This window comes from Leptonychotes weddellii, chromosome 3 (assembly GCF_054177405.1).
Source record: "Leptonychotes weddellii isolate Sample4059 chromosome 3, ASM5417740v2, whole genome shotgun sequence".
Classification (NCBI taxonomy): Eukaryota; Metazoa; Chordata; class Mammalia; order Carnivora; family Phocidae; genus Leptonychotes; species Leptonychotes weddellii.
The window spans coordinates 122,749,573-122,770,796 of NC_138371.1; the positions used below are offsets into that span (position 1 = coordinate 122,749,573).

General features: G+C 34.1%; 1 protein-coding gene across 2 annotated transcripts in view; it reads right to left on the minus strand.

The window, feature by feature from the left end:
- Positions 1–21,224, minus strand: part of RB1 (RB transcriptional corepressor 1) — a 151,575-nt gene that overhangs the window by 103,026 nt on the left and 27,325 nt on the right. Inside the window, exons 3-7 of one of the 2 annotated variants that reach the window (XM_081815431.1) lie at positions 17,844–17,959; positions 14,215–14,334; positions 5,704–5,742; positions 4,643–4,710; positions 972–1,082 (exon numbers count right to left, since the gene is read on the minus strand). In XM_081815431.1, coding sequence (XP_081671557.1) covers positions 972–1,082; positions 4,643–4,710; positions 5,704–5,742; positions 14,215–14,334; positions 17,844–17,959 — 454 coding nt within the window. Of the gene's footprint in view, positions 1–971; positions 1,083–4,642; positions 4,711–5,703; positions 5,743–14,214; positions 14,335–17,843; positions 17,960–21,224 lie in introns of those variants that run through there. The other variant, XM_081815432.1, reaches the window with a different exon arrangement.

Below are 21,224 nucleotides of genomic sequence, written 5' to 3' on the forward strand. Positions count from 1 at the left end.
CTGTCAAATGATGTTCAACACATTTTAAAAATTCTGCTCCAGACTTCATTTTCCATGAAGTTATTGTTCAAAAAGATTAATTAGGCTTCAGCTTTTCAGGCACTTCCAACAACACTGAGACTTCCATGTTTTGATCTGTCCTCTATTATTTTTAGTATTATTAATACTTTAATCATTTTAGGACCAAGGAATAGGTAAGTTCAGCCTTAGGTTAAGTTCAGCCTTAGGTAAGTTTACATTTTTCTGTGATATAATAAGTGATTTTGAAATTCTACTCTTGATGCCACCTCTTAAAAGAAGCAATTCCATTCTAAAAGGAATATACTCGTCTTTGCTTAATGCTATCTATTTCAGCAAGGGTTATTTTTTTATTTTTTACGTTTAATTTTTTTTAGCAACAGTTACTTTCATTTAAGAACACTTCCCACCTCATCACCCACTGAGGTAGATCAATTACAACTCATATGCAAAAAAAAATTAGTCACATAATAATCATAGCATCCAATAATACAAATTAGGTAATCTCCTCCAGCAGAATGGGCCACTCTTTCTCAAGAAGTTTCATTCATATCTGTGCCTTACCTCTTAACTTTCTCTTTACTGGGAATATGCTACCCCAACTTCCCCTAACACTCAAATGCTATCTACTCTTCAATACTCCGTTCAAATCCACCTCTTTTACATGGTCTTCCTTGGTCTTCCCCAGCTAAAAATCTTTCTTGCTTCCTGAACTCTCATAGCATTTACTGTATTTTGGCCCAGACCACTTAGAAAGTGGCCATATACTGCTTACTTGCTTACTTGTTTTATCTCTACTTCTATATACTGTAATACTTGAGGGCAGAGTCCATGTCTGATTTATTTTTTATCATTCCTTCAGCTCTAGAACCATGTTTTGGTCCTAGTTGACATTAAATAAACAACTGTTGGGTAATGATGAAGGAGATGCATAAATTATTTAAAATACTTACTATATGGTTCTTTAAGCAATGCAGGAGGTGAGAGTTTAATAAAATAGTCAAGGACACAGAGCATTAACTGAAATGAGATGACGAGATCATCCTCCATTTGTAACACTTCCCCTGAAAATAAAATAGGTTTACAATGTAAAGTAACAGATCAGAGACTGAGATTGAGATCTTTAAATCAGGGAAAATTGTGGGTATGGGCATATGCATATACTGATTTATTCAAGAATAAAGGCATGTTAAAGAACCTAATTTTTTTTTGTTTTGCAAAAACTCGGATTTGAAATATATAAGAATATAAATAAAAGTACATGAAGTTACGAAATAAATGAAGTATAAGTCTACCATGAGATTTTGACATCTAGCAATTATTATTATAGTCCATTCCCTACATCTAAATTCATTTTGTTTTTTGCTTTTTTAAACATTTCCAGTTTTGGTAAGAGCTATAGAATTTATTACTTCTGAAAATAATTTTGAAGTATGCTACATGGTAATCTTTAATTCGATTTATTTATGAAACCTCACATATTTTCGATTTTAACCCCCTTATAAAATATTACCACAAACAAAGCCATTAATAACAAAATTAACATATAACTGAAGTCATCTATAAAGTAATTATTTAGCATAAAATCTTAAAAAGTTAATACAGTAAATATACAACTGGAGAGCTGTGAGGAAATGAATGCATATAATAAATACTTGAGGAAAAAAATAGTGTAGCTATATAAATCATAATCAAATATAGCTATATTTGCTTGTTGCTCTAGAAGTTTAATTTGGCTCACTTTCTATCTTCTTGGTATCTGACTGCTAAACCATTATTAATCCCAACAAATACTGAAGGTATAGAAACTATGTGAAAAAGCAGATAACCCTGCATCTGGCAGGTTTTTTAGATCCATAGGTATAGTGCAAACATATGTTTGTAACAGACTTAGAAGCTATTAAGAAATGCCATACAAGTAAAGAATGATATCAAGGATTTACAGTTAAAAGTAGTAAGGTGAAGTCAGATCAAAGAATTCTCCTCCAATACCCAATAAAAGGAAAAACTGTACTGGCTAAGTGTCAGTACCAACACCAAATTTAAGAGATATTGACTCAGAGTATCCTCATCTCCTCCTCTTCTGACTTGGAGGGAGGAGAAATTGCTGATGATGGGATAAGGGTAAAACAGGAAATAAACGATAACTAACTTTCTTTTGTTGTTGTTGTTTGGGGGGGGGGTTTGGTTTTGTTTTTTGTTATTTTTTTTGATAGCTAACTTTCTGACAAACACAGAGATTCCGGTGTGCTATGCTGAACTGGAAACCAATATGAATCCCAACACAATCCCATTATGGAAACAGGATGCAATTATCACTACAGTGTTCTATTTTAGAGTTCATTCTAACAAAAATCTCAGAACAACAAAGACTCATATCATTCCAGATGAATTCTCCACTTTCTCCCTCACCCCCTAAAACTAAAAGTAAGTAAAATAAAAAGCCCGTATTCATATTGTAGCTCTTTGGGGAACACAACTAGCCAAAGATAAAATGCAAAGAGAGTGTAAAGAGATTTATTCACACTACATCAGAGAAAACAACATCACACACCAACCACATCAGAGAAATTGCGTTGCCCACATAAAGTCCTAGTAACATGGGGAGGGGAGAGAGGATGAGAAGCACAGAGATTATGCAAACATACAACAGAAAAGAAAAAAGAAAAGAAAAAATAGAGTCACAACATAAGAAGAGAAAAAGTCAGAGAGAGAACCCAATCTAGAAGATAATCTATGAAAAGAAAATGCCCTACAACTCCTTGCACTAAGAAATAAAAAACAAATTATATAAAAACAACAACAAAAAGCTAAGGAAAAAGTGAGGACAGAATAACACCATTACAAATATAGTTTACACAAACAATGAATCATGGAACACTACATCAAAAACTAATGATGTCCTGTATGGTGACAAATATAACATAATAATAATAAAAAAATATAGTTTAGCTCAAAACAGAAGACTTGAGACAAAAACAGTTAGTAAATAAGAAAAGACGAAAGATCAAAATAAGACAAGAAAAGAAAGTAAATATGGAGGACAAAAATAATCCAACATAAGATAGTTAAGTTTCTGGGGCGCCTGGGTGGCTCAGTTGGTTAAGCATCTGCCTTTGGCTCAGGTCATGGTCCCAGGGTCCTGGGATGGAACCCTACATTGGGCTCCCTGCTCAGCGGGGAGCCTGCTTCTCCCTCTCCTTCTGCCTGCCACCCCCCTGCTTGTGCTCTCTGTGTCAAATAAATAAAATCTTCAAAAAAAAATTTAAAAAAAGATAGTTAAGTTCCTGAAACATAACAGAATAGAATACCTAACTGAATAGAATAACATTTAAAAATTTGTGTGTTAAGACGTCTTTCAAATGAAGAGCAGAACCTTCAGTTTAAAAAGAGATACAGTGTCATAAGAAAAACTAATATGAAATAATAAAAATCAAGAGATATTCTAGTTAAAGTATTGAACCTCAAATTTAAAAAAAAATCAAGTATTCAAAAGTAAATGGGGGGGGGAATTAAAGCTAGTCTCCTATTTCTCAACAGCATTGTTCAATGCCAGACATAGACAGCCCAGTGGTCCTTCAAGTATAAAGACTATGCGCATGATTCATAAACATGACAAACATAGGGAATATAGTGCCAAAAAGCCTTTTTTGAAAAATTCCTTCTTGGTAAAAGCCAGCCAGCTAAGGATGAATCAAAATAAAGAACTCAGAAATGGAGAAGTTATAACAGGAATGACAATAAGCTTAGAATCCACTGACATACAGAAGTGAGACTAAACAAGTAATTATAATTACAGAATGAAATATAAATGTTATGATCTTTGATAATGTAATGATAATACAATGAGCAAATCTGAAAGTGATGGATGGGGAGATGACAGGAAGAGTGGTAATACTGTACTAACATCCTTTTCCTTCAAAGAAGATTTATATTGCTTTAAATCAAAACACAAAGTAAAATCAAGATTCTAAGCTTAATTTTTTAACAGTGCTTTTTCATAATCTTAGAGAAATATTTTAGGAAATAATACTGCTTACGTGACAAAAATTTATCTAAATTTAAGCAACTCCTCCCATTTCTCTTGTTTATTTTCTTCTGTAAAGTTTGAGTAAAACTAATTTGTATGTTTACTACATGTTACACTATAATATCCTATTTTTAAAAAATTAGATCTGTTTGTGCATGCACACATCTCCAATCTTTTTTATCAGGTTCTATGCATAAAAATATACCTGAAATAACAATCATATAACTTTAATGATTATTTATTTATTTATGGGTAGGCTTGGGGTAATTTTTCTACATTTTCTTTGCATTTGCCGTATTATTTGAATTCTGTATCATGAATATGTACCATATTTATAAAAATAGTAATATTATTCTTTAAAAAAAAAAAGGAAGGAAGAAGGATTTTCAAAGGATATTAGAAACAAATGAAATGAGACATTTCCAAAGTTGCTTCCAGTGCCAGAATTACAAGAACTTGCTAACAGGTAACAAGCCACACAGAGAACTGGTGAGTGTGGGGGAATAACATTAAATTGAATAAAAAATTTTGAACCTAGTCCAAAAGAATTATTACATTTGAAACATTAACATGTAACAAACATAATGACTTTACCTTTAGCTAGTAAAAATGTGATCCAAGAAACTTTTAGCACCAACACAGAGTTTATTTCAGTAGATATCCTAGTAAACAAATAGAAACCAGAAAAAAAATTTTATACTGACAGTTTTCCAAATATCTCTTCTTTTTCCTTATTTTAAATTATAGGCCTAAATTGACTACATAAGAGAATACAATCCATTTTAAATGGACAATTTACAAAGTAACTCAATTTGTCTCAATTCAGTTAGTGTTTTTACCAAGATATTTATATTTAGCCCATAGAGTAGTATATATTTTGTAAAGGAAATATTTAATATTTCAATTATAATCTAAAAATATGCACAAGAAGTGGTATACTATGATGTACTTGGTTTCCAATTACTTAATACTTTTCTGTTCCTTGCTTTCTAATTAAAATCAACACTAAAGCAGAAAAATAGAGGTTTGGATGACTACCAATTTAACACTATGCCTTGATAACCTGTTGATATTAACAACTGGAATAGATTAATATAACTAATAAACACATAATTTCCCTTTATATCAATCATCTTCAATACCACTAGTTCAGTGGGGCAGAAAATCTCATATACTACTCATTCTGTTTCCAAAGAAAATCTCTAGAGCTCTTTCATGGGTATACGGTTGGAGCATGTATCAACATTTAAAAAAATAATTTGGAAATTTTAATATATACTGTCACATTTACTCTTACACAAAAACTATGTTCTTGGTCTTAATCAAGTTAATAAAATGCCAATATTAGACAATAACAGACACTCAAAAAAGATTAACTCAGTGAATTTGCATTTTTCCCAGAACTGGTGATATGTTGCACTGAATCTACTTCCACCCTATTAGCTCTCCTTGTAGTAAAGGGCACATATTTCATACCATTTTCTTTGTGAGAAGATAAATAATCTGCATAGGGTTTAAATCTATGACCTTAATTTATGAAAAGCATGCTATAATCAATCAAACTAACCCTGGCATTATCAACATGTTTGGGATTCTTCCAGAAAAATTTTTTAAAAAAACAGAAAGATAAAAATAACTTGCTCTGAACTACTTACAAACTGCTGGGTTGTGCCAAATATATAAGTTCACATGTCCTAAAAGGAAGAAATAATTATATTAACATTATGGCTTTTTTTTTTAAAGTCATTTTAAATTTTTTTTCATGATTTAGAAATCAATTTTACCATGCTTTTTTCATATTATTTCAAGAAGTATACATTTTAGGGGTGCCTGGGTGGCTCAGTTGAGTGTCCAACTTTTGGTTTTGGCTCAGGTCCTGATCTCAGGGTTGTTGGATGGAGCCCCACACTGGGCTCCAAGCTCAGTAGGGAGTCTGCTTGAGATTCTCTCCCTTTCCTTCTGCCCCCCCTGCCCGCTCATGTGCACACTCTCTCCAAAATAAATCTTAAAAAAAAAAAGTATACATTTTAAAGACAAAAAATTATAGCATTATTTTAAAAAGTTAAAGTAAATTTTTCCAATACATGGCATTTCACATATCACTGTAATATCTAATTACAAAAGGACTGGATTCCATATGTGCATTTGTAACTCAGAATACATTTTGTAATTAAATCTTGATCTAGTTAGAATCCCAGATCAGGTCATAAAAGCTTACTTAACTATTAGCCTCACTAAAATAACTCAACTTAAAAGTACTATAAAACCTATTTGTTGGGGCGCCTGGGTGGCTCAGCCAGTTAAGCATCTGCCTTCAGATCAGGTCATGATCCCAAGTCCTGGGGTCGAGCCCCATGTCGGGCTCCCTGCTCAGTGGGGAGTCTGCTTCTCCCTCTCCCTCTACCTGCCACTCTGCCTTCTTGTGCTCTCTTTCTCTGTCAAATAAATAAATAAAATCTTAAAAAACAAACAAACAAAAAAACCCTGTTTAGGACAATGGAGGAGTTAGCATCTCCACAGACCTGCTTCCCAGTATAATAACTATAATTGGTTGAAATTATTTAAAAAATCATTTAATGTCTCTGGAAATTCTCCTAAGGGCATACAGCAAAAAAAGGAAACATTTTTTCAAGAAAATGTACTAACTCCTGGCAAAAACAAAAATAGTCTGTGGAATTCAAAGCAAAACTCACTTCCTCCTCTCCAGTTCAGAATCATAAAGGTCTACCTTGGACAGGTGCAGCCAAGACACAGGACTCCCTCTCTCCCCAGCTCCCAGCCTAGGACTATCACTCTGGGAAAGGAAGGTGACTGGCATCTCTAATCATCCCAAACTTTGTGCTGTAGAAAGTCTATCCCAGGCAAGAGGAACTGAGGGGTCTGGGGCTCCCTTCCTCCACTTAGCCCCCACTCATAGTGCAAAAGTTCTCTTCCAGGCACAGCAGATCAATACTGGGGCCTTGACTTCTCTTACCCCAGTTAGTTCACAGGACAGAGGTTTCAGACATTAAAGGCAATCTGAGAAGACCAGGAACTATTACCTCTTCTCAGTGACACTTTTTTTTTTTTTTTTAGAGAGAGAGAGAGAGAGAGAATATGTACAGAGGGAGAGGGAGAAGCAGACTCCCCGCTGAGCAGGGAGCCCTATGCAGGGCTTGATCCCAGGACGCTGGGATCATGACCCGAGCCAAAGGCAGATGTCTAACTGACTGAGCCACCAAGGTGCCCCCTTTTTAAGTTTTGGGATTTTTTTTGAGAGAGACAGTGGCGTGTGCACGTGCACAGGGACAGAGGAGCAGAGGGAGAGGAGAGAGAGAATCCTAAGCAAGCTCCATGCTCAGCTCAGTGCAGAGCCAGACATGGGGTTTGATCTCATGACTGTGAGATCATGACCTGAGCTGAAACCAAGAGTCGGCCATTTAACCGACTGAGCCACCCAGACACCCCCTCAGTGATACTCTTAAAGCAAAGGTGACATTCCAAAAGAAGAGGACACTGTCCCCACTCTGACCTCCCGAGCAGTGGCACAGAAATGATGTCCAGGGGAGAGGCAAATCTTAAGAAAAAAGAATTTTTTTTTTTTTAATTCAAGAGAGAGACACAAAGCAAAAATGGAGAGTGGGGAGGAAGAGCAGAGGTAGAGGGGAGGAGAGCTGAACATGGAGCCCTACGCGAGGCCCAATCCCAGGACCCCGAGATCATGACCTGAGCCGAAGTCAGACACTTAACAACTGAGCCACCCAGGCACCCCAAGAAAAAAGAGTTCTGAAGCTCTCTCCAAGGTAATAACTATATTTGGAACACAGTGTGGGGACTTTCAAGGCTAAGTGCTATTGAAAACAATGGAAATTTTGGTGGTGAGAAAGTTAAGAGGAGGCTAGCAGTTCTATGAAAGCAACAAGATAAATTCTAGACCACCTAAGAAAGAACCAGGAGAATAAACAGCTAAGAAGAGCTCTCCTGGAAAAAGAACAAGCCTCAAGGTTGACCTCAAAGCCTATTCTTGCAAAGGGAGCCAAATTTAATTGGATCAGACTGTGAAGCAATTTCAGATGTGGGGTATTGTCAAAAAGAGCAAAACAGTCAGGAATTAGTGGAAGGTAACAGCTAGGTATTAACAAGAGATCAGGGGACAAGACTGTTAAAGAGAACCCCTTGAAAATGACTCACCTCAGAGTGACTGCCACATGTCCAATGGCTACACTGAAGAGCAATATCAGAGGCTACACACTATGGGACAAATAGACTTCACTGAAATAATACAGCTAGGCCACTAAACAAAAAACCACAACAGAAAGCCCCAAGAGAAAGGAGAATCAGTATCTAGAGTTACTACGGTGTTATCAAAAATGTTCAGTTTTCAAAAATAAGTGAAATATGCAAAGAAGTAGGAAAGTATGACCTCTACATGGGAAAAAAGCAGGCAAAAACAAAAAACAAAACAAAACAAAAAACTGCACTCGAGAGAACCCAGGTGCTAGACTCAACAGAGAAAGACTACAAAGGAGCTACTGTAAATATGTCCAAAGAACTAAAGGTAACCATGCTTAAGGAAGAAAGAAAGGTATTCTGACATTGTCTCATCCAATAGAGAATATCAATAAAGAGAAATTATCTGAAAAGAACCAAATGGAAATTTGAGTTGAAAAGTGCAAGAACCAAAATGAAAAATTCACTAGATGATCTAAACAGTAGATCTGAGCTGGCATAAGAAGTAAACACTAACTTGAAGATAGGTCAAAAGAGATTATGTTGAATGAAGAACGAAGAGGAGAAAAAAAGAAAAATGAAGAGGTTCACAGAAATGTGGTATACCAAAAAATATACCAATACATGTGTAATGTGAGTACCAGAAAGAGAGCTGGGGATGGGGGTGGGGAGTGGAAAGAGCAGAAAAAATATTTAAAGAATTAGCTGAAAATTTCCCAAATCTGATGAAAAACATTAATCTACACATCCAAAAAATATAAACTCCAAGTAGGATGCATATAAAGAAATCCACACCAGATATATGACAGTAAAACTGTTTAAAGACAAAGCTCATGATAAAATGCTATCATACAGTGAAAGATAATTGCATTCAATATAAATCTGTGCTCATATGGTAGCCACAAGCACTTGCAGCTACTGAACACCTAAAATGTGGCTAGTGCAAAGGTTGTTGTGCTATAAATGTAAATTACACACCAAAGTATTCAAAAATACTTAGTATGAGAAAAAGAATGTGAAATATTTCATTAATAACTTTTGTATTAGTTTCATGTTCTTATTAAAATATAACTCATATAACATAAAATTAATTTAAAAGTGTATAAATCCAGTAATTTTTAGTATATTTACTTTGTTTTACAACCATTACTATCTAATTCCAGATATTTCCATCACCCCCATAACAAACCCCATACCTATCAGCAGTACTCCCCATGCCTGGCAATCACTATACATTCTGTCTTGGACTTTTGTGTACTTTATATGGACTTTTATGTCTAGCTTCTTTCACTTAGCTTAATGCTTTCAAGGTTCATCCATGTTATAGTATATAATAGTATTTTATTCCCGTTTATGAATAATAATCCACTTTTTGGCTATTATGAATAATGTTGCTATGAACATCAGCGCACAAATTTTTGTGTGAATGATACGTGTTGAAATATTTGGGGATATATGGGTTAAATAAAATGTTAAAATTAATTTCACTTGTTTCAACTTTTTGTCATGTAGCTACCAGAATATTTAAAATTCATGGCTTACATTATTATATTTCTCTGTGACAGCATTAATGAAGCTAAAAATAACTTTAAAAGCTACCATTTATCAGCCATCAAAAAGAACGAAATTTTGCCAATTGCAATGACATGGTTGGAGCTAGAGAGTATTATGCTAAGCAGAATACGTCAGTCAGAGAAAGACAAACACCATATGATTTCACTCATATGTGGAATTTAAGAAACAAAACAGATGAACATAGGGGAAGGGAAATAAAAAAAAAGAGAGGGAAGCAAATCATATGAGACTCAACGATAGAGAGCAAACAGAGGGTTGCTGGAGGGGTGGGGGGTGGGGGATGGGCTAGATGGATGATGGGCACTTGTGATGAGCACTGGGTGTTACATATAAGTGATGAATCACTAAATTCTACCAATAGGAAACCAATATTATACTACATGTTAACTAACTAGAATTTAAATAAAAACTTAAAAAACTACCGTTTATTACACACTTAGTATGTGCTAGAAGGTGAGCTAACCAGTAACACTGTCTTACTTAATTCTCACAATTACCCTACAAGGAAAGTATTACTGGCTATATTTTAGATTGAAATTGAGGTTGAGAGAGGTTAAGTAACTTTTCCTAGCTCACACAGTCAGTAAATGACTAAAGTAATATTCATACTTAGATCTGTTTAGCTTTTTTAAAGTGACCATAATCACTATGGCATATTGCCATATATATATATATATATACACACATACAGTCTGCTCTGAAATAAACAGGCTTTGATATCACAGTTAATTTTCCTAATTGCTCTTCAGTAAAAGGTACAAATAAGATACAAAAAACTCTGCCAATCCACTTTAAGGCCAATAAACACTAAATTATCTAATATATCTAGTTAATAAAAATTCTAAATCCCTTTTACAAAGGCCTGAGTGATCTTTTAAGGTGAGATCTGACTGTCATTCCCAGCTTAAAATCCTGCAATGACTCCATTGTCTGCTGGGCAAAGTCCAAGCTCACTATCGGTCTGATCCCTTCCTACCTTTCAGCCATCAGCAATATCAAAGTACACCATGCTACTGCTTTGCCTTTGGACACATGCTAATCACTCTGCCTGGGAAGCGCAGTCCCAGTTCCTACACATTTTGCTTGGTGAATTTATCCTTAAACCTGTTCAGACATTGCCTTCTCCTATAGTTTTTACTTGATCAAAAGTACCCCACAACTACCCTTCTTGCCCTTAAACATACACAATATTTTGCCCACCATGAAATTTCTACTTCCCACATATAATCCTCTACAATACAGCATCACATGCATCATTGCACTTTTTTTATTAAAAAATATAATTTAGTTACTACATTTACTATAATCATAGTATCATTAGATTTTGTATCCCCAGCACCTAACTTATAGCTGAGTACTAACAGCCACTTAGTTAATGCTTGTTGTAGTTTCTTAATTTATTTGCAGTAAACAGCTGATAGCTAGCCTAAAGTTTCTTTTTTTTTTTTTTTAAGATTTTATTTATTTATTTGAGAGAGAGAATGAGAGAGAGAGAGCATGAGAGGGGGAGGGTCAGAGGGAGAAGCAGACTCCCTGCTGAGCAGGGAGCCCGATGCAGGACTCGATCCTGGGACTCCAGGATCATGACCTGAGCCGAAGGCAGTTGCTTAACCAACTGAGCCCATAGCCTAAAGTTTCTTAAAGAATATTCTACAAACACTATTTCCAGAAGTTAATTGATGTTAAATACATATAAACATATATTAGTAGTCTAATCATTTAGGAAACGATAAACTCAACAGATTCAACATGTTTTATTATACAGGACTTTTAAGAACCCTGGGTTGTGAATGTACAGTCTGACTCTTTAAGGTGGGTATAGTATGTAAATTTTCCCAAACTGGGCCAGAAATTTTTTTGTTTTATAAACATTCCTGGAGGGGCACCTGGCTGGCTCAGTTGGTAGAACATGTGGCTCTTGATCTCTGGGTAAAGAGTTCAAGCCCCACGTTGGGTATAGAGCTTACTTAAGAAAAACAAAAAACAAAATGAAAACATTTGTGGAAAGTTTACTATGTTTATTATAGGTTCTGGACTCAGCACTGCCTGCATTATCTCATTTAATACATTAAAAAATGTAACAGGGTAGGCACCATTATCAACTCGTTTGTACTCTAGAAATTTAAGCACTAAAGTTGGGTAACTCACTTGTCCAAGATCACACAGTACATGTTGGAGCCCAGAGTAGAATACAAATCTGTCTGACTCAAAAGATTCCATTCTCTTCAACATTAAACTGTACTAGAGCCTCTCTTTTTTGGTAGGGCATCATACCAGACTACTATTGTAGAGAAAATTTTTGTGAACTCTGACCTTGAACCCTACTTACTAATCTGAAATAGCCAGTGTTTTACAAAAACTGGCCTAAAGGAAAAACATAGGGCATGGGAGGTAGGAAGAACTCAAATACTTCAGAATTATCCATATAATATTCCACTTTCTAACTTTCCTTTCTAACTTCCTTTAGCCCCCACAAGAATCATAAATACAATGTATCACTAGAAGGTATGAAGGGTAAAGGAAAGAGGTAAAACAGAAATAAATATCCAAATAGATTTCTGATCTCAGATAGTGAAGCAAAAAACCTAGAAGTATCTAATTAAAATTATTATAGCAGGAAAAAAAATCAGGACTGCACTCCAAATCATTCTCACTAAAATTCTGTATCTAGAAATAAACTGATAATTATAGATTTTGAGGTACTAGTCTTTACAGAATAGATTTTTTTTTAAATATTGACCTAGAGAAGTTTTTGCTTAATTTATTATACCGGTAACACATCCTCTTTAGAAATGCAAGTTACTCATACAAAACCTTGGTTAACACATTCAGTACATTAGTGTTAATACATAACTTCATTCAATACATACAACTTCTTTCTGCAGTTATAATCACAGTATATCCTGCTTTATTTATTTAACATTAGAAGCATTTTTCTCATATTGTTTTATTCCTCATCAAATTTTATATTTACTTAATATTAGAAGCATTTTTGCATATTGTTAATATTCCTCAGCAAATTTTATTTTACATTTATAATATTTAGTGTTTAGATTATATTTATATCTTACTCTTTATTTCAGTCATGCATAAATAGGTTGTTTCCAGCTTTTTGTTGGCTTAAATAATATTGTGATAAAAATTTCTAAAGCTTTTTTGTATTTAAGATAACGTTCTTAGGGTAAGTTCCAAGATATGAGTTAAAAGGCCATAAACAACTTTAAGGGACAGAAGCATTCAGAAAAGTCCCAGTTAGGTTAAAAAAGAAAAAAAAAAGAAAAAATTATATATACCATATGTAATTTACATAAAATATCCAAAAGAAAGAAATATTCTAAATATGAAAACTAGTTATCTCCAGTATTAAAATTTAGGGTGATTCATATTTTATTTATGCTCTTCTGTGTTTTCCAAGTGCTTTATAGTCTACATTCCTTGTACAAATTTTTATTATAATAAAAAAAATCCCTTTTTTCTTGTGCATAGATTTTACTCTATTCAAGAAAAGACAAAAGAAAATAATGATGGCCAATGCAACCTTATTACAATTAAAAACGAGGAGCAAGAAAAATTCCTTTAAAAGCCATAGGCCATCTTGATTTTTCTCTCCATTTTTCTTATCCTCTATCACACCTCTGAAGTTTTAGTGACATACCAAACAAAAAGAAAGAAAGGGAAAACAGAAGCATCCTTCTGAGAAGATGCTTCTTTCCAGCACTATCTCCATACTCATTCTCCCCAAAATACTCTTCCCTCTCCCTTTACAACTATTTGTTTAGCTAAAATATTAACTTTCATATATTCTCACCAAGTGAAATGAGCCCCACAATGAACAGAGTAACAGCCACATGCCAGATGTGGCATTTTACCAGTGGCAGTGGCGACGTGGATGAAAAGTGCATTAAAAACCCAAGTTTATCTGAATTTCATCTTTCTCCCAGTTAAAAGGAATGAAAAGTCTCCGTTTACACCACTGAGAATACAAATCATAGCTTGGTAGTATAGGTCATGTACACCTTGTACTACCAGTATGTTTTTCTCTTTCTAAACTAAATAACACCATTAGGAAGAAGCTTAAATTTAGGTCACTCTTCCATTGAGAACTGAAAGTCTCTGGCAGAGAAGACTAAAGTCTTAAAATTTGTTGCAACAAATGAGAAATATGAAAGGACAGTATAACAATTTTGGAGGAAACATTCATAATGCATATGATTGAATAAAAAAGAAAGCTAAGAACCTATAAAAAAAAAACTAACAGCAAAGGGGACAAATCTACGGGGTAATACCTAATAACTTTACTAAATATAGTTCCCAGATGGAATCTAATCATCACCAGTAACATGCAAAACTGGGGTGTAATCCTAATAAAATTTTTACTTTACCTTTCTAATTTGCTGTAGAGTGCACACAATACATTATACTTCTTTAACAGTCTTGACATAGCATTATCAACTTTGGTACTGGTATCAATTTCTTTTAGTAAATCAAAGAATTTGCAGACACTACAAAGAAAGGAATAGAAAAAAGTGAATCTGTAACTGAAAAAATTCATTTTATTTCATTTTCAAAGCATAGACATTTCAATTCAAAAGTTTATTAGCTCCATACCAAATCACTATTATATTCTTTGGAAGGAATTACTTTTTGCATTTTATTAGTTTGAAGAGTAAAAATCAACTAGCTTCAACCTACAGCCCTATATGTATATACCTATGCCTACATCTATTTATACCAAAAAAAGGGTTGTTATGATAGACATATACATACATATTTATTTCTACACCTACCTATATGTTTTGAAAACTGTAAGTTCACATCCATTTATCCAATTCCAACATAAAACCACATGGTTTATTCTAATGTTTCCCTTTTCAAATTTATAACTCTTCTTTGATAGTGAGAAAGCTGGGATCCACTTATCTTTATTTACTCACTTAGTCAATCACCCTGCATGTAACTACCTTCCATCTCCAAAGTTACCCACTCTCCCACATGGGCACTCTCCTCTCCTGCTCAGACTGACTCCCCATCCTAGACTGCCCTGACCCCTCCACATGGACATCTTCACCCCAGTAGGGTTCTGACTCCCCAGCCCAGACTGCACTCGCTTCACATGTGGTCTGGCTACCCACACACCCGGCTTGATCTCTGACACTGCACACCAAGCAGCCCATATCAGGACCCTCACCCCCAACTACATCCAGGTGAATACCCACTTGGGCTCTAACATCCTTCTCTGCACCCCATGCTCTCTCCTACCACAGATGCACATACCTACTTTCTTCACCCACCAATGGTTTTAGACTGAATTGTTGGGGAAGGGAAAAGAAAAACTGATTAAAATGTTTAGGTTGTTTAAATAATGACTTTAAATAATTCTTTATTGTTTTCTATTAAAAAATTAATCTATTTGAAATATTCATACATTTTTCACTAATAAAAAAATAGGGCACTAAACATAGCAATCATCAACTGCACCTCACACACTCATTTCTAATCAAGTTTGTCTAAGGAATTATACCAAAGCAGCTAAATGAACTCAAGGGTAGTCACGAGACCCACCCATACACTCTCCAGCAACTGAGTTAAGGCTTCATTCTAAAAAATGGGCTGGACCACTCAGACATTCATCTCAAGAACCCTAAAAATAAAAGCTTCAGCTAATGAGCAGCGAACAAAGAACCCAAGAGAAGGTCATTAAAGCACTTGTGACATAGAAGGGACTGGGGCAGCCATGACAAGCTACATGGAACAGCAAATAAAGAAGTAGAAATGATATGGAGTAGATAATCATGATGCTGCTCACAAGAGAAAAGAGAATGGAGTAAATGTCTAGATACCTTCAGAGAAAAATAAATCAACCCCAGAAAAGCATTTATTCAAGAAGCACACTCAGTTCCAGTTTTTATGAGATAATATAGCAATACCTATGGAGCACCATGGAAACTGAATTGTTACTACAAAGTCACCTTTTTCTAGGGGTAACTTAAGTGAGTCTCTATTCCTTCTGCAGCCCTCCTCTGAAGGAAAGAAGAGAAGAGGAAAGGCTACAGAGATGAAAAGCAGGCATAAAGAGCCATAATTAAGACACACAAATCTAAAATAACTACTTATTCTACAGCAGTGCTCCATGGATTGATATGTTTTGTTATCTGTCCACAATTAAATAAATACAGAAATTGAGAGTAAGCATATAAAAACTTTTATGGCAATTTAACACTAATTTTATGGTGCTGAATATAATAATAAAAAGTTTGGTCCTGCGGTTAGTATAATTTTTTTTATTTCATTTTTCTAATACTTAATTTATATTATATATTTTTTAAATGTCAGTCCATGACTTATTGAAAAAAAAGTCCTTTACCAGGGCACATTTAAGCAGCAGTGGTCTAGATACCATTCCTGGATAGTTATTAGAACAAAGAGATGACCTAAGAAAAAGTTGTAACAAATAAACTATTATATTTATTGTAGGGAGATTATTTATGACATGCCCAATTATAAGTGTTGCTCCATTCAGGAAAAAAGTTCAGGAAAAGCTTTGCCAGGAAAATTCTTTCATCTTAGAGATAAAAGATTTAATAGCCTTTCTGTCATATTTATTTAGTAGTCTATAAATAGCTTTATAACACTGTATTGCAGCCATCTGTTTAATTTTATCTTCCCACTGGAATGAATTTTTGAGCTCAGAGACTATTTCTCACCTCTGTATCATTAGAACCTAGCACAGTATCACAGAGCCTAACAACTGTTTTTCTTTCCTTTCTTTTTTTTTTTTGCAGGGGAAGGGCATGGAGGGGTGGTCTACAGAAGGAAAGAGATCAAGACCTCATCAATACCTATGGTTAAGTTACAAGCACTGTTTCTATAAACTACTTACTTTTCCATTCATTATAAGTTATTTAATTCTCGTAATTCTATAAAATAGCTAATAATTTTCATCTCACAGATGAGGAAACTGAAATTTAATAAAGCTAAGCAATCTGCTCTAGGTCATATAGCTTGTAAAACAACAGAGGCCCATTAAACCCACTCTATCTTAACTGAAACATTCATATCCTTTTCAATCCTCTAGGCCACTGAAACATCTACTGCATGAATGTATAAATTAATGTAGAAATTTACTTACATAATTTTCAGCTATATAAAAACTATTTTGACTTAGTAATTTTATGAATAAAATAAAACTGAAATCTCTGAGAGGTAAACCAATTCTAATTCAATAGGTTAAAATATGAATATACAAGGTCTTTGTTTCCACATTTTACTTAGAGGTAGTAAGAAAAAGAGTTACTGAAAAATGCAGCAATTTAATTTATCTCATATAAATAAAATACTAATTATGTTTAATTCTAGATGATTTTATCCAAGAAGAAACATATACTACTACCTTACTAGTAAAATTATTTACTGTTAGATTTTGTAAATATGCTGCAAATGAAATGACTGGATGTCCCACAAAGCTGTTCAAGATAAAGTTCAGGAGTTATTGGAAACAAATTAGTAAATTCTTCTTATAAGCTTATAAGCTCAACAAGAAACAATTATTGGAGTAATTATGGAAACTCAGCTGAATATACAGTCTCAAAAAATATATAATTATGCATGTATTATATGAAGCAATCTTAAACATTAATAAATGTTAACTAAATTCCTTTAAGATAGACTCACACCACTTTCATAAAAATTTTAATCTAAATAAGCCTACTTTATAAACCCTTGCTCTTTTTGTCCACTTTATCAACAGCTACAATTGAGAAAGTTCTAGAAAGTGGGAGACATGATGAAAAATTTCCCAGGACACAAACTCTACATTCTTGAGAAACTATAACATAAATACACATTCATTAAGGCTCCAAGAGAGAAGGACAGTTCACTGTTTGACCTAAGTCCTTTAAAAGTTTTATTTAATTTTAGCATTTCTCACTAGTTCTCTAAAGTCTATTAAGAGGAAAGTTCAGAAATACTTTTCTTTGATGGCAGAGGCCTATATTGATATAATAAATTTTACCTGGTTTCTATGTTTTTCTGTAGCTCAGTAAAAGTGAATGGCATCTCATCTAGGTCAACTGCTGCAATAAAGATACAGATTCCCCATAGCTCCTTTTTCCTTTGAACATAACCTTCCTGGGTACAAAAAAAAAAAAGATTCAAATATTTCATTAATCATTCACATACTAGATACATATTAAAATTGTATTATATGATAATATTTTTCTTATTCAACATAAACTTGTTTTTAAATCCTTATGATGGCATATACTTGAGAGCATTTAATTCTACACTAATCAAAAACACTTAAATTTTATATTGTAAGTAAAAAAAAATTACTAGAAAGATCAAAAAGTTAAATTACAACTTACTGTGAAAAATTTAGGGGTCAGTCAGTTCTCTGAAGTAAATACTTTCATTTTTAAATAATCCAATGTCATCAGAACCAACTTAAAGGATTTTCGAGTCCATAACATAAATTGTTTTTAAAAAAAACAAGGCTACTTTCTTACATGATTATCCTCCTTTTGCCCTGATTCACTCTTGTTTTTTAAAGACATTTATTTTTAGAGAGAGAGAAAGAGAGAGAAAGCTCACGTGTGTATGCACGTGAGCAGGGGGAGGAGCAGAGGGAGAGCGAGAGCGAATCCTCAAGCAGACTCCCTGCTGATTGCAGAGCCTGACCTGGACTTAATCCCAGGACCTTGAGATCATGACCTGAGCCAAAATCAAGAGTCGACTGCTTAACTCACTGAGTCACACCTAGGCACCCCTGATTCACTCATTTTTTAATCAGTCTATGGACTCAAGTATTTTTTAACTTTGTGAAATTCATATCCCTCAGTGCCATAATTGCCTTCTTTGTGAGGTGGAAATAATAATACATATCTCACTTGGTAAGAATTAAATGAGATTATACATATAAGGCCCTTAGCATAATGCCTGACATATAATTAGTACTTGATGAGTGATGGCCATGATTATCATTAGAATATTTTTTCATTATCATTAGAATACCTTTTCCCCTAAAAATATGTATTAATTTCTAGATATGTAAGTTTTGTAGGTAAAATTTGATTACATTAAGTTGAAAACAAAAGACACCAAATTATCTGATATTCTATTACAAAACTTGGACTATTTGCTTACTCTTAGTTGGAGGTTACAATAGAGCTGAGAAGTATGTGATGCAAATTTACATTGTTTTGAAATCTCAGTTATATACAAGCTTTAAGAAAAGAATTATTCTGGGGCTCCTGGGAGGCTCAGTCAGTTAAGCGGCCAACTCTTGGTTTCGGCTCAGGTCATGATGTCAGGGTCTGCACTCAGCAGGATTCTCTCTCTCTCTCTCTCTCTGCGCTGCACCCCCCCCCCACCAGCTCACAATCTCTCTCTCAAATAAATAAATCTTCTAAAAATTATTCTGGATTATCAAATTTTTAAAAGATTTTTATTTGTTTATTTGTCAGGGAGAGAGAGCACAAGCAGGGGGAGTGGCAGGCAGAGGGAGAAGCAGGCTCCCCATCAAGCACGGAGTCCAATGCGGGGCTCAATCCCAGGACCCTGGGATCATGACCTGAGCCTAAGGCAAACGCTTCACCAACTGAGCCACCCAGGCGTCCCTGGATTATCAAATTTTACTGATAATAAAAAGTTTATCATTATCCAACTCTAAACTTTTCCATGATTTTAGCTACTTGGAAAATAAATATTTTTTATTAAGTTTTTATTTTAATTCCAGTATAGCTAACATACAATGTTATATTACTTTCAGGTATACAATATAGTGATTCAACACTTCCATACATCACCCTGTGCTAATCATGACAAGTGCACTCCTTAATCTCCATCACCTATTTCACCCATCCCTCCACCCACCTCCCCTCTGGTAGCCATCAGTTTGTTCTCTTTAGTTAAGGGTGTGTTTCTTGGTTGTCTCTCTTTTTTTCCTTTGCCTGTTTGTTTTGTTTCTTAAATTCCACAATATGCAGAAATCTGTTGCATTTCTATACAAATCTTTTAAAACTTACAACTATACATCCACTAAAATGATTAAATTAAAAAGACTGACAATATCAAAGGTTAGTGAGGATGTAGAGCAAGGAATATTCAAACATTGCTGGTGAACATGTAAAATGGTACAACCATTCTGAAAAACAAGTTTGGCCAGTTCTTATAAAGTTAAGTATATACTTTCCATAACACTTAGCAATACCACTCCCAGATATTTATACCCAAAAGAAATGGAAGCTTTGTACATGAATATTAATAGCAGCTTCAATCATAAAAACCAAAAACTAGAAACAACCCAATATCCAAAAACAGGTGAAACAGATAAACTCTGGTATATCCATACAATGGAATGTTATTCAACAATAAAAAGGGAAAGTACTAATAAACACAACATAGATAAATCTCAAAATTATTTCATGGAGAAAAAGAAGCCAGAGAAAACAGGGTATATCCTGTGTACTGTGTGATTACTCTCCTACAAAATTCTAGAAAAGGCAAAATTAATCTTTAATGGCAAAAAGTAGATCAGTGGCTGTCTAGGGACAGGAATGGAGGTATCTGGGGAATGACTACAAAGGAGGAGAAAACTTTCTGGAGTAACCAAAAATTTCTATATCTTAATTAATGGTGGTAATTGCATGGTTGAATGCATTTGTTAAAACTTATTGACCTATTCATTCAAAATTGGTTGACTTTAGTGTCCGTAAAATATGCTTCAATAAATTTGATTTTTGAAACCATATTATATATTTATTATTTCTGAAAATGAACAAAGTATACATAGCTTGATTGTTATAATGACTAGTAAGTATATTATATTTTAATAAAATGAACATCGACTTTTGTATGTGTTTATATTAATATGGTCAATATCTCAGAAACTAAGAGGTAAAAGGTTGTTTGTCCCTATAATAAATAGCCCCCACACTACATTACTTTTTGAATTTTTGTGCTTATTTCGTATGTTTTTGGTTTGCTTCCTTGCTCACAGGCTATCACCTGTTAAACCTAACTGCTCTCAATGTGTCTACTTTCAGGAACTATAGCATTTTTTTTTAACTGTTCTAAAGGTTGAGAAAGGAAGTAACTAAAGTTATTAAAATGGAGAACATTGCTTATTCATATTTTAAAAACAACAGATTTTATTAGGACATAGTGAACACAGTTCAACACAAGCTCATTTGAAATGATAAAATGCCTAAATGAAATGTTGTATAAATAGGTTCTGATTTTTAAGGACCTAAGGAAATTTCCTATGAGCAAAATGTATGACCGTTATTTCAGATGATTTATAAAGCTTGCTATTTTTGCTGTTGTTGTTCTAGCTGCATCCAATTAACTCTTTTTTGGATAAAGTGCTTTTTCTTCTTGATACACATTTATCTAT